Consider the following 13,771-nt stretch of genomic DNA (forward strand, 5'->3'; position numbering starts at 1 on the left):
GAGATGTGTCTATTACAGATCCTGTCAAGATATGTGGTAACATGCTGTGTATTATTATTCTTGTCAAGTTATGTCATAGAAAGGCCTCTATGACTTTCCTCACTTGAATCTGTGATAGATTAATTGATATTGCAGGTTTTGACTGACCACTGTGGACACTCCATCCAGAGGTAGCTTGGCACAATCAATAACAATAGATGTATTGCAATGACACCAAGGTCTGGTGTGAGTGATGTTGTTGGCACTGACATGAGTGTCCAGTGTGTTGACTGAGTGCTTGAAGTGATCCCTGGACTGCAGTGGATGACTGCCTTCGGTTCTATGATTGTGAGCTGAACTGCAGGTTACTATGAACTGCCTTTGGTGTTGATCATTATCTGGACTGCAGGTTACTATGAACCGCCTTTGGATTGTCAGTGAGTGGTGATACAACACACATGCTACAATGGAAGCAATCTATTGTGATTGCAACTTGCTGATGGAAACTACTAAGTATACTTATGCTGAAGTGCTAACTAGTAATATATGGTGTAGAGTGGATGCCTCTCCACTCAACTACTATGACGAGGATGTCACGCCTGGGTACCCTCTCGTGCGAATACTAGCTGTACAAGAATGCTCAGCTAATAGCCTCTTGTGCACATGTGCATCAGACAGCAAGTTTGTTACCTTGCACCATAGTTCGATGCAAAACTTGCTCTTGCGATCTTGCTTGTATGAAGAATAGTACTTAAACCAGCTTCCAACTCATCTCCTCCTTCTTGCAATCCATCTACTTTCACTGTTACAACATGCATATAGCCTGTGCATGTAACATTGGTAGCACTCGTCTTCTCACAACAGCAAGAACTCCTTCTACTCGACCATGGTCGATCACCTCAAGCAACATAACTCCACACTACGTTACTCGTGTGCAAGGCGGCTCCTTGTTGCCACTGCTCGATCACCCCGACCATCCAGAGGTATCTCCCTACCAGAGGATGCCATCAACAACCTCCTTCCTCGAAAGCTCTCCTCCCTCCTCAATTGCTTTGAACATGCCTGTGGCCAATATGCTGCAACCAGGAAGTGCACATACAGCCACTTCCGCCACCATTGCCAATGACTCCAATGCACCAGCATGGGTTCGAATGCTCCTTGAGCAGCAAGCACATGCTCACTGCACTATGGAAGAGCGACAGGCCAACATGCTTGAACAGCAGGCTTCCACCTTTCACCTCCTTGAGACCTTCATTTTGAATCAAGGACCTCAGGCTCAACACTGGTTAGAGCCCGAACAAACAGTGCCAGAGCACCGACCTCCCATTTCTCTGCATCCTTCCGACTATGCCTGAGAGGAGCATAACTTCAGGCATAACTGTGAGGAACATAGCTATGGTCGAGTTTCCCCTCATCACCCTGATTACGAGCACAATGACTGTGCCCACACTCATGGTGATCAGAACCATACTCACGATATCTGTACCTCAGCAGTTCCCCAGCTTCTCCTTAAAGATCATTCCTTGAAACCTGAGGAGATTGCTATTTTCAATCCTGGCACTGGAGATGATGTAGAAGTCTTCTGTCAGTGCATTCAGGACATAGTGGCCTTCAAGAGTCAGGCTGCCATTTGCAAAGTCTTACCACAGTGCCTGCATTCCACAGCTATGGATTGGTACACAAACCTTAGTGACATTGAATGTGCTCAGCTCTGTGTGAGTTCTGACACATGGCAATGCCTCCTTTGTGATCACTTTGGTAAGAGCATTACTGAGGCCCACAGCACCCTTAGCTCCCTGTGCTACAACCTTGCCAGTGACTACCACACCTACCACAAATGCAAAATTCACCTTGCATGCATTGCCAGTATCACCATTCCCAAACAGATTGTCCAATCTCTCTTTGCAGGCCTACCCTTCGACATGAGGAATGCTCTTGCTAGCAGCCTTGAGGGCAAGAATGCTGGAGACCTTAACATCTTTTGTCATCGCTGTTTGGCACAACATGCTATGCTTCTCATGTGTCACACTGAACAATGCCATGCACCTCCTCCTACCTTCAAGGCCCCTCAACATTCTCAGCTGCAACAACAAGTTGCTTCTTGTCCTTCCTTCCAACCCCTTCCATTGGCCGATCGCTCAGTTAAATGGCCCCCTCCTCGCCTGTGCCATCACTGTAATGGCTCACACTGGGATGCCGATTGTATGAAGGTGGGCAAGCCCTTCATCCACTTTAACCCCCTGGTGGCTGCTCACCACATGGACCTCACTGGATATGATGACTCAGATTATGCAGTGCTCGAATACTGTTATCTTGAGGATAGCCAGAAAATTCCGCTGGCAGACTCAGATGTGGATGACATGCCAGGCATGAGCTACTCCCTGGAACCTTCCAGAGATGATTCCTTTGGCTCCAACTAGGAACTCGAGGAGAGGACCTCACCTGAGCCCTCTCCACTCAAAATGCCTCCTGACTGGCCTTTTGTCAGCCATGTCTCCAACCCAACCTTGCCAGTTATTGATGCTGTGGCTCTGCCTCTCACCTTTCAATTAGCACCAATGTATTTGCAAATTAACGTCCAACCACCAGGTGGAAACATCTTCTCGGCCTGCCTTGATACTGGGTCATCCATCTTGCTCATTGATGACACCACATTGCAGCAGTTCAAGCACAAGCTCATGCCCAGTGACCTTGTCATCAGAACAGCCAGCACCCCAACCAGGGTAGAAAGTTGCACCACATTTCTCCTGCATGTGCCCTGTCAGGCACAGGCCATCACATGTGTGCATCTTAAGTGCTACATCATCAAGCACCTTCCTCCCAGTATCATCCTCAGCATGGACTTTGTTCTCCAACATGGCATTCTTTATGATGCCATTAAAGGTTTTGTAACTCTCCAGTCCTGCAGCCTCTGTACCAAGGCACTTAGCAAGGTGGGTTCACCCAATCCAGAACCCAGTCTGGTCATCACACATGTATCTACTCCACCATCACCAGAGATCTTGGCACTGGACATGTGCACTCCCCTGGATATGGACAGATACCAATTACCATTCACTGTCATACCAGATCAACCCCATTCTGATGAGCTGCCAGTGTTTGATGATGGTGTCTCCAATGCCCTTTGGCAATGGTTCCTAGGTGCCTTCTCAGAGTTTCCCAATGTATGGAGACCCGAACTCGGCCTCTTGCGGTCCAGTGAAGCGATGCACCTCCTGTCTGTTGCGCTAGATGCAAATCCTTGCCTGTTCAAACCCAGGCTCTACTGTGTTTCACCATGGGACCAAAAGGCTATTGATGTTGTCTTCGACGAACTCACATGCCAGGGACATTGTCATGGGCCTAGATGCTCAAGAAGCAGGAGGGTCACTGGTTCATATGGAAGGAGCACAGGTATTGAAGATCTAGTCGATACCAGTAGAGAGCATGGCCATAGTGCAGTCTCCATGGAGACCATGGACTCCTATGGACTCACATGCAAAGGAGGACACAAGCCACATGCAAGGAGGGCCAGGCACAGCCATGAGGAGGACCAAGCTCAAGGAGCAGGCACAGCCACGAAGAGGACCAAGCTCAGATGGTTACCACTCAGGGGCTCGAGAGACAAGAGTCAAAGGAACTGTCACCAGTCAAAGGAAGAGGAGCAGTGTCGAAGGAGTTGACACCAGGTCATGAGGAGGAGGAGCAGTGTCGAAGGAGTCGACACCACTCAAGAGGCACAGGGGTGCCAAGCAGGAGAGGCCCCTGAGCAGTACTCGATGAAGAAGGTACTCTCTGGAGAGAGAGCAGGAGCAGCATCGCTGGCAATGCTGTGAAGAGGTATATAACCATGCTTTCTCATCATCATAGGTCGAGTGGATCCTCATCCACTCTACTCACCATACAACTAGTCAATACTTTAGAAACATAAGTACTCATTAGTTACAGTCAGCATAGCAGCAATCTATCAAGGTTGCTCCTCATCGTAGTGTGTGTGTTGTATCACCACTACCTGACATCTGTAGGTGCCCCATAGCAGGTTAGTGGTCCGGATATAGATAGAACCGAAGGCAGTAGTCCACTGTGGTCTGGGGATCACTTCAAGTGTCAAAGTCAACACACTGGACACTTGTGTTGATGCCACCAACCTTATCACCAACACCATCAACCTCATTATCATCAACACTCACCAACCTTATCACCAACATCATCAATCTCATCATCATCAACACTCACACCAGACCTTGGTGTCATCATGACCGAAGCATTGATATTGATCATGCCGAGCTACCCCTGAACAGAGTGTCCACAGAGGTCAGCCAAAACCTACAATAGCATATACAACGAACGCCACCTGCTGTCACTGCACAACTTGATAGTCACCGATACCGAGACAATAGCTGTCGCACAGTTTGATAGTCACCGAGTATCTCGACAGACCGACCTGGGTTTCAGGCGCGAGACCCCTGACAGACATCTGGTGCCTGCGCCTCTGGGTACACCATGTGGCTGGCCAGTATTCATTGTTTACTGAGATGGTAAACCACAACCAGTCATTGACTTATGCCAGCTTAACGACAATGTCGATCCAGATGCATATCTGTTACCAATGCTGGATGAACTCTGGGAATGCCTTGCTGGTGTGAAATACATCACCATGTTCAACCTGCATAAGGCATTCTATCAAATGCTGCTGCACCCAGACAATCACTGGAAGGCAATGGTCCTCACCCACAGGGGGCAGGAGACCTTATCTTGCACAATCATGGGGCAATCTCATTTGGTGGCATTTTTGCAGTGGGTCCTAACAATGGCATTCAAGACAGCAGGCTTGGCCGATGTAGCTTTCATCTATGTCGATGATTTCGGGGTTTGGTCAAGGAACCTGGATGATCATGAGTGGCACATGTGTGCTGTCTTATGCCTCATCCAAGACCTGGGCCTGACGTTGGCACAGGATAAAGCTCATGTCACACACAACAAGGTACCCCTTCTCGGGCATCTCATTTCTGGCAAAGGCACTCGAACCATGCCCTCTAAATGTCAAGCTATTCAATCCATACCTTACCCCTCAACCTTGGCACAACTAGAGCATGTAATCAGATTCTTTTCATACTACAAGAACTATGTACCCTGTTTCTCAGCTCTTATTGCTCCCCTACAACATCTCAAAATGACTCTACTACACCCTTCCCCTAAAACCGGTCATGCCCATAAGTGTTACTGTGCTGGGACATCTGTTCCAGATGACCCTAGCACTCACCAATCTCTCACAGAACTGAAGTCTATCCTGCAGAATTGCACCTTAAGGTTTCCAGACTACACCCAACCCTTTCTGCTCTATGTCGATGCTTCATAACAACACGGATTTGCATTGGCACTCCACCAAAGTCGTTCGGAAGCGGATGCTGACACCAAAATACCCTGCTTGGACGCTGTCATGGGCCTGAATGCGCAGGTAGCAGGAAGACCCATTAGTTCATATGAAGGGAGCGCAGGAATCAGGGGATTGGGCAGATCATAGGAGTTGCAGCAGAATTCGCCAAGATCTGCAGTAGAATCGGCTCTATGACAGATCTTGGTGCAATCAGTATGAGCAAGGATGATATCACAGATTCTGCTGAGATTGGTAGTAAGCATGATCATAGGGCAGATTCTGCAGAGATCAGCAATAGGGATGTTCATACAACATTTCACATGCAAGGAGGACCAAGCTCACATATGGGGAGGACCAAGCTTTGCCAAGATGGGGACCAAGCTCAGCGACACACAGACAGTTACCACTCAGGGGCACACAAGATAGGAGTAAAGAGAACTGTTGCCGATCGAAGGAGGAGGAGCAGTGTCAAAGGAGTCAACACAGCTCAAGGAGGGCAGGAGCAACAAGCAAGCATGGTTCGAGGAGGAGGAGGAGCCTTATCAGGGGCCCTTGGATAGTACTTGACGAAGAAGGTACTCTCTGGAGAGAGAGAGCTGGAGCAGTGTCGCAGGCAACGCTGCATAAGATGTATAAAAGCATGCCTTCTCGTCATCAGTGGATGAGTGGATCCTCATCCACTCTACACACCATATTAACTAGTTATCACTTTAAGCATAAGTATACATTAGTTACAGTCAGCACAGTAGCAATCAATAGATTGCTCATCATTGTAGCACATGTGTTGTATCACTGCTCACTGATGTCTGAAGGTGGTTCTTAGTAAACCAGCAGTCCAGATTAGATAGAACTGAAGGCAGTTGTCCACTGCAGTCCGGGGATCACCTCAAGCGATAGTCGACACACTGGACACTTGTGTCGGTGCCACCAGTACCCACACTCACACCAGACCTTTGGTGTCATCATCAAGTTCACCACTGAAGTATTGATATTGATTGTGCCAAGCTACCTCTGGATGGAGTGTCCACAGTGGTTAGTCAAAATCTGCAATAGCATTTCTACAACTACAGATTTGAGCAAGAAAAGTGATAGAGATGGCTCTATCACATATTTCACCAAGAATCGTAATACCACTAGTGTTGTCGCATAACTCGACAGAATCAGTAATAGTATCGATACTACTACCGATCTCAGGTTTCAGGCATGCGCCCGCTGGCAGACGCCATCCATCCCAACTCGGCCGATACTACGGCTGAAGTTCCGATTTGGTTTGACTCTCGAGCCCTCTGTCATGGGCCTGAATGCTCAGGAAGCAGGAGTGTCACTGGTTCATATGGAAGGAGCACAGGTATCGGAGATCTAGTCGATACCAGTAGAGAGCATGGTCATAGTGCAGTCTCCATGGAGACCATGGACTCCTACAGACTCACATGCAAAGGAGCACTGAGCCATATGCAAGGAGGGCCAGGCACAGCCACAAGGAGGAGCAGGCACAGCCACGAAGAGGACCAAGCTCAAGGAGCATGCAGATGGTTACCACTCAGGGGCTCAAGAGACAAGAGTCAAAGGAACTGTCACCAGTCAAAGGAGAAGGAGCAGTGTATAGGGAACCAGCAAGCAGGTCCTGAGGAGGAGGAGCAGTGTCGAAGGAGTCGACACCACTCAGGAGGCACAGGGGTGCCAAACAAGCAGGATAGCAAGGGGGAGGAGCAGTGTCGAAGGAGTCGACACAGCTCAAGAGGCACAGGGGTGCCAAGCAAGCAGGAGAGGCCCCCTGAACAGTACTCGATGAAGAAGGTACCCTCTGGAGAGAGAGCAAGAGCAGTGTCACTGGTGACACTGTGAAGAGGTATATAACCATACTTTCTCATCATCAAAGGTCGAGTGGATCCTCATCCACTCTACAACCATCATAACTAGTTATCACTTCAGCATAAGTATATATTAGTTTCAGTCAGCATAGCAGCAATCTATCAAGGTTGCTCCTCATTGTAGTGCATGTGTTGTATCACCACTACCTGATGTCCAAAGGCAGTTCATAGCAAACCAGTGGTCTGGATATAGATAGAACTGAAGGCAGTAGTCCACTGCAGTCCAGGGATCACCTCAAGCATCAGTCAACACACTGGACACTCATGTTGACATCACCAACCTTATCACCAAACACCATCAACCTCATTACCATCAACACTCACCAACCTTATCACCAACACCATCAACCTCATCATCATCAACACTCACACCAGACCTTGGTGTCATCATAACCTACATATTGATATTGATCGTGCTGAGCTACCCCTGAATGGAGTGTCCACAGAGGTCAGCCGAAACCTACAATAGTATATACAATGAATGCCACCTGCTGTCGTTGTGCAACTTGATAGTTGCCAAGCAACTAGCTCGTCGAGACTGATACTGAGACAATAGCTGTTGCACAGTTCGATAGTCACCGAGTATCTCGACAGACCGATCTGGGTTTCAGGCGCGAGACCCCTGACACCCTCAAGCCGGCCGAGCAGTCCTACTGGCCCACAGAGCTCGAAGCGGCTGCAGCGGTCTGGGCCCTCTTCTGGGTCAAGCATTTCCTAGATGCTTCCCCTGGCCTGCATTTCCTTTTCACAGATCACTTGGCAGTAACTTCAATTGCTGATGCCAAACCCTTCTCCACTGCAGCCACTGCACAGAACCCTCACCTAGTTCATTTTGCTCTCATCTTGGTGGAATTCCAGCCTAAACTCTGCATCCTGCACAGGAAGGGAATGTATATGGCCCACATGGATGTGCTCAGCTGCATCCAGACATTGGAAAGCTCATCTGTCATGTTTCACATCCAAGAACTGGTCCTTCATCTGGGGCTCCTCATGGAGCTGCTACAGTCTCAATGCACCAACTCATTGCTTAAACGTTTATGCGATGAGCTGGATACCAATGCAAAAGGCTGCTGGCCTTTCAATAATGGTGTTTTCAGCCTTAACACTGACAACATGCTCTGCAAGGTCGAACCGGATGGCGTATGGCACTTATGTATCAGTATGACCATGCTATCATGTGTCATCAGCCTCACCCATACTGGGCACTTGGGAGCAAAAGCTACCTTTGATTGCTTCCACACAGTCGCATATGCCCCTCAACTCTTGCACCACATCGAGGACTATGTCAGGCATTGCTCTCAATGTCAGCAAATGAGGATGCTACGTCATTGCCTGTATGGTGTGCTGCAGCTGCTACCAGCACCTGACATGCCATTTACAACCATCTCATGCGATTTTATCATGCATCTGCCACAAGTGCAAACACCTTTCAATCTTGACCTCATTGATATGGTCCTTGTGCTTACCAACACAGCCATGCATCACATCTACCTTCTGTCTGGAGCCTCCACCTGGAGCACAGAATGCTGGAGTTTATGCTATGCTGACTGCCTCCTTCCTCATATTGGATGGCCCCTTCACATTATCAGCGATCATGATTCTTGCCTCACCTCCCAGTTCTGGCACAGTCTTAACACCTGGTATGGCTGCAAACTGGTTTTCTCCACAGCCCACCACAAAAGTGATGGGCAAAGTGAACATGCTATTCAGTCAGTGGAGCTTATCCTCCATGGTCTATGCAATGCATGGTCTGATGACTGGGCCACCCATTTGCCCCTGGTGGAGCTCCTCCTGGCTAATCATGTCAATGCATCCATGAATGCTGCCCAAAATGACCTCCTCTACAGCTTACAGCTCTGAGACCCCTTCATGGCACTGCAACCAGTTTCTACCCTTGGCGACCTTACATTACTGGACTGCCAGACTACCCTGCACAGACAAGCCAAGCATGTTGTAAGAGAGCTCGCATATGAACTGTCCTTACCCCCTGGCAGCAGACTGCACCTGGTGATCTCCATCCAACACCTGGAGCCCTACGTTCCTTTGGACAAGCTGGTAACCAATGAGAAAATAACCGAAATTCTCAGAGAGCATGAGACCCATTGCTGCGGGGTTCAATACTTGGTTCACTTCGAACATGTGGGTTGCAACAAGTGGGTGCCGGAAAACACCGTCACCGACCCCAGAATCATAAAAGCATGGCGTGCCCACCAAGCACCGGCCTCGCTCTCTCTCTCCGGGGCCCCGCCCCCTGATTAACTCACCATACCGTACAAGCTCCACCTCCTCTCTCCGCTCCTGTTCAGTTTCAACGCGCCTTTCCGCCCCAATCTCGTCTCCCTACATCATCTCGCTCCTTGCTCGCCTTGTAGTGTTTTTTTCGGCGGGGCCAATGTCACGCCTGGGTACCCTCTCGTGCGAATACTAGCCATACAAGAATGCTCAGCTAATAGCCTCTTGCATGCATGTGCATTGGACAGCAAGTTCATTACCTTGCATCATAGTACAATGCAAAACTTGCTCTTGTGATCTTGCTTGTATGAAGAATAGTACTTAAACCAGCTTCCAACTTGTCTCCTCCTTCTTGCAATCCATCTACTTTCACCATTACAATGCGCATATAGCCTGCGCATGTAACAGAGGAGGTATGGTTATATACCTCTTTGCAGTGTTGCCTGCGACTCTGCTCTGGCTCTTCCTCCTGAGAGTACCTCTCTTTGTCTAGCACTGCTCCCCCTGCTCCTTCGCAGTCAGTGAGGACCAACCTGTCGCTTCATCTCCTCATAGGGGTTGCCCCACTTCATCCTAGTGATGTCGCACCCCCCTTCATCTACCCCTGACTCCAGCACTCCTCCTTAGCACCCACCTCATCGTTGTGCAAGGTCCCCTCTTCAACTGGTGGCGACCTCCCTGTCAGAGGTCGTGTGCCCAAAACCTGATATCTGTAATAGAACCACATCTATTACAAATTCTGCAGAGATATGTGACAATGCTTGTGGTATTACAATTCTTGGCAAGATATGTAGTAGAGATGTCACTATCACTTTTCTCACTCAAAGATGCAGTAATGGCTTTGCTATTGCAGGTTTTGACTAACCACTGTGGACACTCCATCCAGAGGTAGCTTGGCATGATCAATAACTTGAATGTATTGCCCAACACCAAAGGTCTGGTGTGAGTGAGATGACTGGTAGCACTGACATGAGTGTCCAGTGTGTTGACTGAATGCTTGAGGTGATCCCCAGACTGCAGTGGATGACTGCCTTTGGTTCTATTGTTATCTGGACTGCAGGTTTCTATGAACTGCCTTCAGATGTCAGTGAGTGGTGATACAACACACATGCTATGATGGATGCAATCTTATTGAGATTGCAATGTGCTGACTGAATACTAATGTATACTTATGTATAAAGCTATAACTAGTAGTGTATGGTGTAGAGTGGATGCCGATCCACTCACTTACTATGATGGGGAGCATGGTTATATACCTTTCTCATAGTGTCACCCATGACACTGCTCCTCCTCCTCCTTCCTGCTACTCCCCCCATCCATCCTTGTGCTGCTACTTGTTGGCACTGCCTCCCTAGCCTCCTGTGGGTGGATGGGCCTCTTGCTGCCTTCATCTTTGTTAGGGGTCAGTCCCACTTCATCTGAGTGGTGACTCACACCCCCCTCTCATCCTTATGTTGTTGGCACCCACCTGTTGGCCCTGACCTATCTTTGTGTCAGACCCCTGCTTCATCTGGTGGTGTCTTCCTCTTGTATGATGTTCCCTCCCTCATCATATTGGCAATGGGGTGCCTCTCCAATCAATCCTTGTGAGATCTGTAGTACCCAGCATGATATTACAATTCCTGCTGAACTCTGTAGTAATGACATCATTCCCACAGATCCTGACAAGTTATGCCATAGGGTTGTTTCTACTGCTGATCTCAGCAAACTCTTCCTTAAGCTCTCGTTTAGCCCAATCCTGCGATTCCTGTGCTCCTTCATATGACTTCAACTTCTTCCTGTCTCCTGCGCATCCAGCTCGCATGGCACTCCCCCTTCATCTTTGTGATCCCCTTGTGACATCGATGCTAGAAGTGTCCTTAGGCTGGTGCCTGTGAAGTCTGTTGTATGAGCATGTTACTACTGCTTTCCACTGAACTCTGTAATAGCAGGCTGGCTCTTACCAATCTTGATGAGTTCTGCCATAGAGCTGTCAGTCCTACCAATCTCATTGAAACCTGTCAGGACTCCTTTTTCCTGATTCATGATTGTTGCGCATGGTCTCTTCATATGAGCTTGCTTCTTCCTGCACAGTCATCCGGTCCTGTGACATTACCCCCCCTGTCATAGAGGCTGCGCAGGAAGATTCGAAATGAGATATGAGGAGCCTTCTGTGCACAAAATTGGGAAACCAACTGGATCATGGGTTTCCAGTTGTTCTCACCTGACAATGACTGCATTGCATCTGTCTGGTTGATTCTGCTGAAATCAATTGGAATATGACTATCTGGTTGATTTCACCAATCACACTGCAAGAAGTGGCCACTGACATGGTATGAACCACTGGACTACAGGGAGATGATGGGAGATTTGGTAGGGAAGATCTCCTTGGCCAAGAGGGAGGTCAGGATGGTGAGAAAGGTTTCACATGAGAGGAGTAGGTCTGAGCTCAGCCAAGAGAAGGACCAAGCTCAAGAGCAAGTGGCAGGTTACCACAGGGGGGACATGCTCTTGAGTACATAACCCAGTCACAAGGTAGACTGCATGGATGGGAGTGGAACAATACAGATGGTCACAAGGTCAAGGAGAGCCATCAGATAGGGGCCAAAGGAATGGCCACAGATTAGAGGAGAGGGGGATGGGCTGAAAGGTACCAGGAGGAGGATGGGCAACATTGAGGGGAATGGCACATGAGGAGAAGGAGGAGGACAAGGACACTCCTCCAAGAGGAGTAGGAGCAGTGCCATAGATGACACCCTCTGAACACATAAATACTACTACTTCACCATAGCATATGAGTGGATCCTCATCCACTCTACTCTTTACTTTATTTACCCTTACTTAGTTATGTACCATTGCAATAGCAAGAAGCTTTTGCAATGACATCTCAAACATGTGTGTAGCATCACTGTTGGACATCCACACTGTAGGCAGTGTTCCTTGCAAACACCTGCAGTCCAGTCCTTCACTGTAGGCAGTGTTGCTCAACACCTGCAGTCCAGTCAGTTATTGTAGGTGGTGTTGAAATACCTGTGGTCCAATAACTTCTGTCTCCTGTAGGCAATAGGCATATTGTGGTCCAGACAACAACAAGAGCATAAGCAACAGCACTACAAACACTTGTGCTGTATAGCAAGTGTACACACTCTCCCCAGAAGGAAATGGACATGCCATGCAACCTCTGAATGGAGTGTTCAAGGCAGTCAGCCAAAACATACCAGAATGAAGCTGTCTGGTTATTTTCAATCGAAACATACCAAGTGGTCCTTACTCAATTGATCTCACTGAAATCAATTGGAAACACCCAATCTGGTTTCAGGCACGTGACCGCTTACATGTACTACAAATCCTGGCAGGATTCATGATACCATCATTGCTCATGCCGATCTAGGCGAGATCTGCCCTAGAGCTGTTTCTTCTACAGATCTCGGTGAACTCTACTGCAAGTCCCACAATCTGCCTGATTCCTTGATTCCTGCACTCCCTTCATATGACTTGATGGGTCTTCCTGCTTCCTGCGCATCCAGGCCCATGACACCATAGAGCTGTCAGTCCTACCGATCTCATTGAAACCTGTGGGGACTCCTTTTTCCCGATTCGCGATTGTTGCACATGGTCTCTTCATATGAGCTTGCTTCTTCCTGCACAGTCATCCGGTCCTGTGACAGTTGATTTCCCTGAAATCAACCAGGAACCTGTGTTACAGTTGATTTCACATTCTGTGCGCTTTTTAGGCACACTTCATCTTCATCTCGGATCTTCTTGCGCAGACCCGATCTTCTGCGCAGGTCCTATGACACTTAGCTCCTGATCATTACAACGTTTTACGCTCCGCCGCATTGCCCCTGACCGTGCTTTCCTCAACAAATACAACATACAGATGCAGGAACACCTGCTGGCTTCGCTGGATCTTAACCCTACTGAGAACATATGGTATGTATTCAAAAACTTGCTTGGTAAGCGCTTGCCAGTACCAAAAACCTGGGATGAGCTTGCGAGAGCTGCAGAGGAAGTGTGGAACACCCAGATCATGCTTGAACATATCAACCCTGTGATCAAGTCAATGGAGCATTGCGTGGAGCAAGTGCTTACTAAGCATGGAGGTCCACTCAGGTATTAGTCAGCTCCGAGACTCACTGCAATCAAAAGCCCTTCTTTCGGACTTGCTCACTGTGTGTTTTGTTCAGCCTGACACTTATGAGACATCAGTTGTCCAAGCAGATGGAAGGTATGCTACCACACGAGTTGAATGATTGTCTATTGGACCCTGTCCCCAAACTTCGGGAAGGGCCTGTACCATTACAAGGAGAAAGAATCGGTCGACTATATTTACAGCAGCAGTGCTATGCTTGGT

At 48.4% G+C, this 13,771-nt stretch overlaps 1 protein-coding gene across 1 annotated transcript; it reads left to right on the forward strand.

Moving 5' to 3' along the window:
• Nucleotides 1-791: 791 nt before the first annotated feature.
• Nucleotides 792-2,399, forward strand: UHO2_01486 (uncharacterized protein; the record flags this gene model as incomplete). Its single annotated transcript, XM_041553953.1, has 2 exons — nucleotides 792-1,264; nucleotides 1,373-2,399. The coding sequence occupies 2 exons, from the start codon at nucleotides 792-794 to the stop codon at nucleotides 2,397-2,399; spliced, it is 1,500 nt and encodes a 499-aa protein (XP_041409887.1).
• Nucleotides 2,400-13,771: the final 11,372 nt, after the last annotated feature.

The sequence above is a fragment of the Ustilago hordei genome (genome assembly GCF_900519145.1).
Source record: "Ustilago hordei strain Uho2 genome assembly, contig: UHO2_contig_02, whole genome shotgun sequence".
In the NCBI taxonomy this organism is placed as follows: Eukaryota; Fungi; Basidiomycota; class Ustilaginomycetes; order Ustilaginales; family Ustilaginaceae; genus Ustilago; species Ustilago hordei.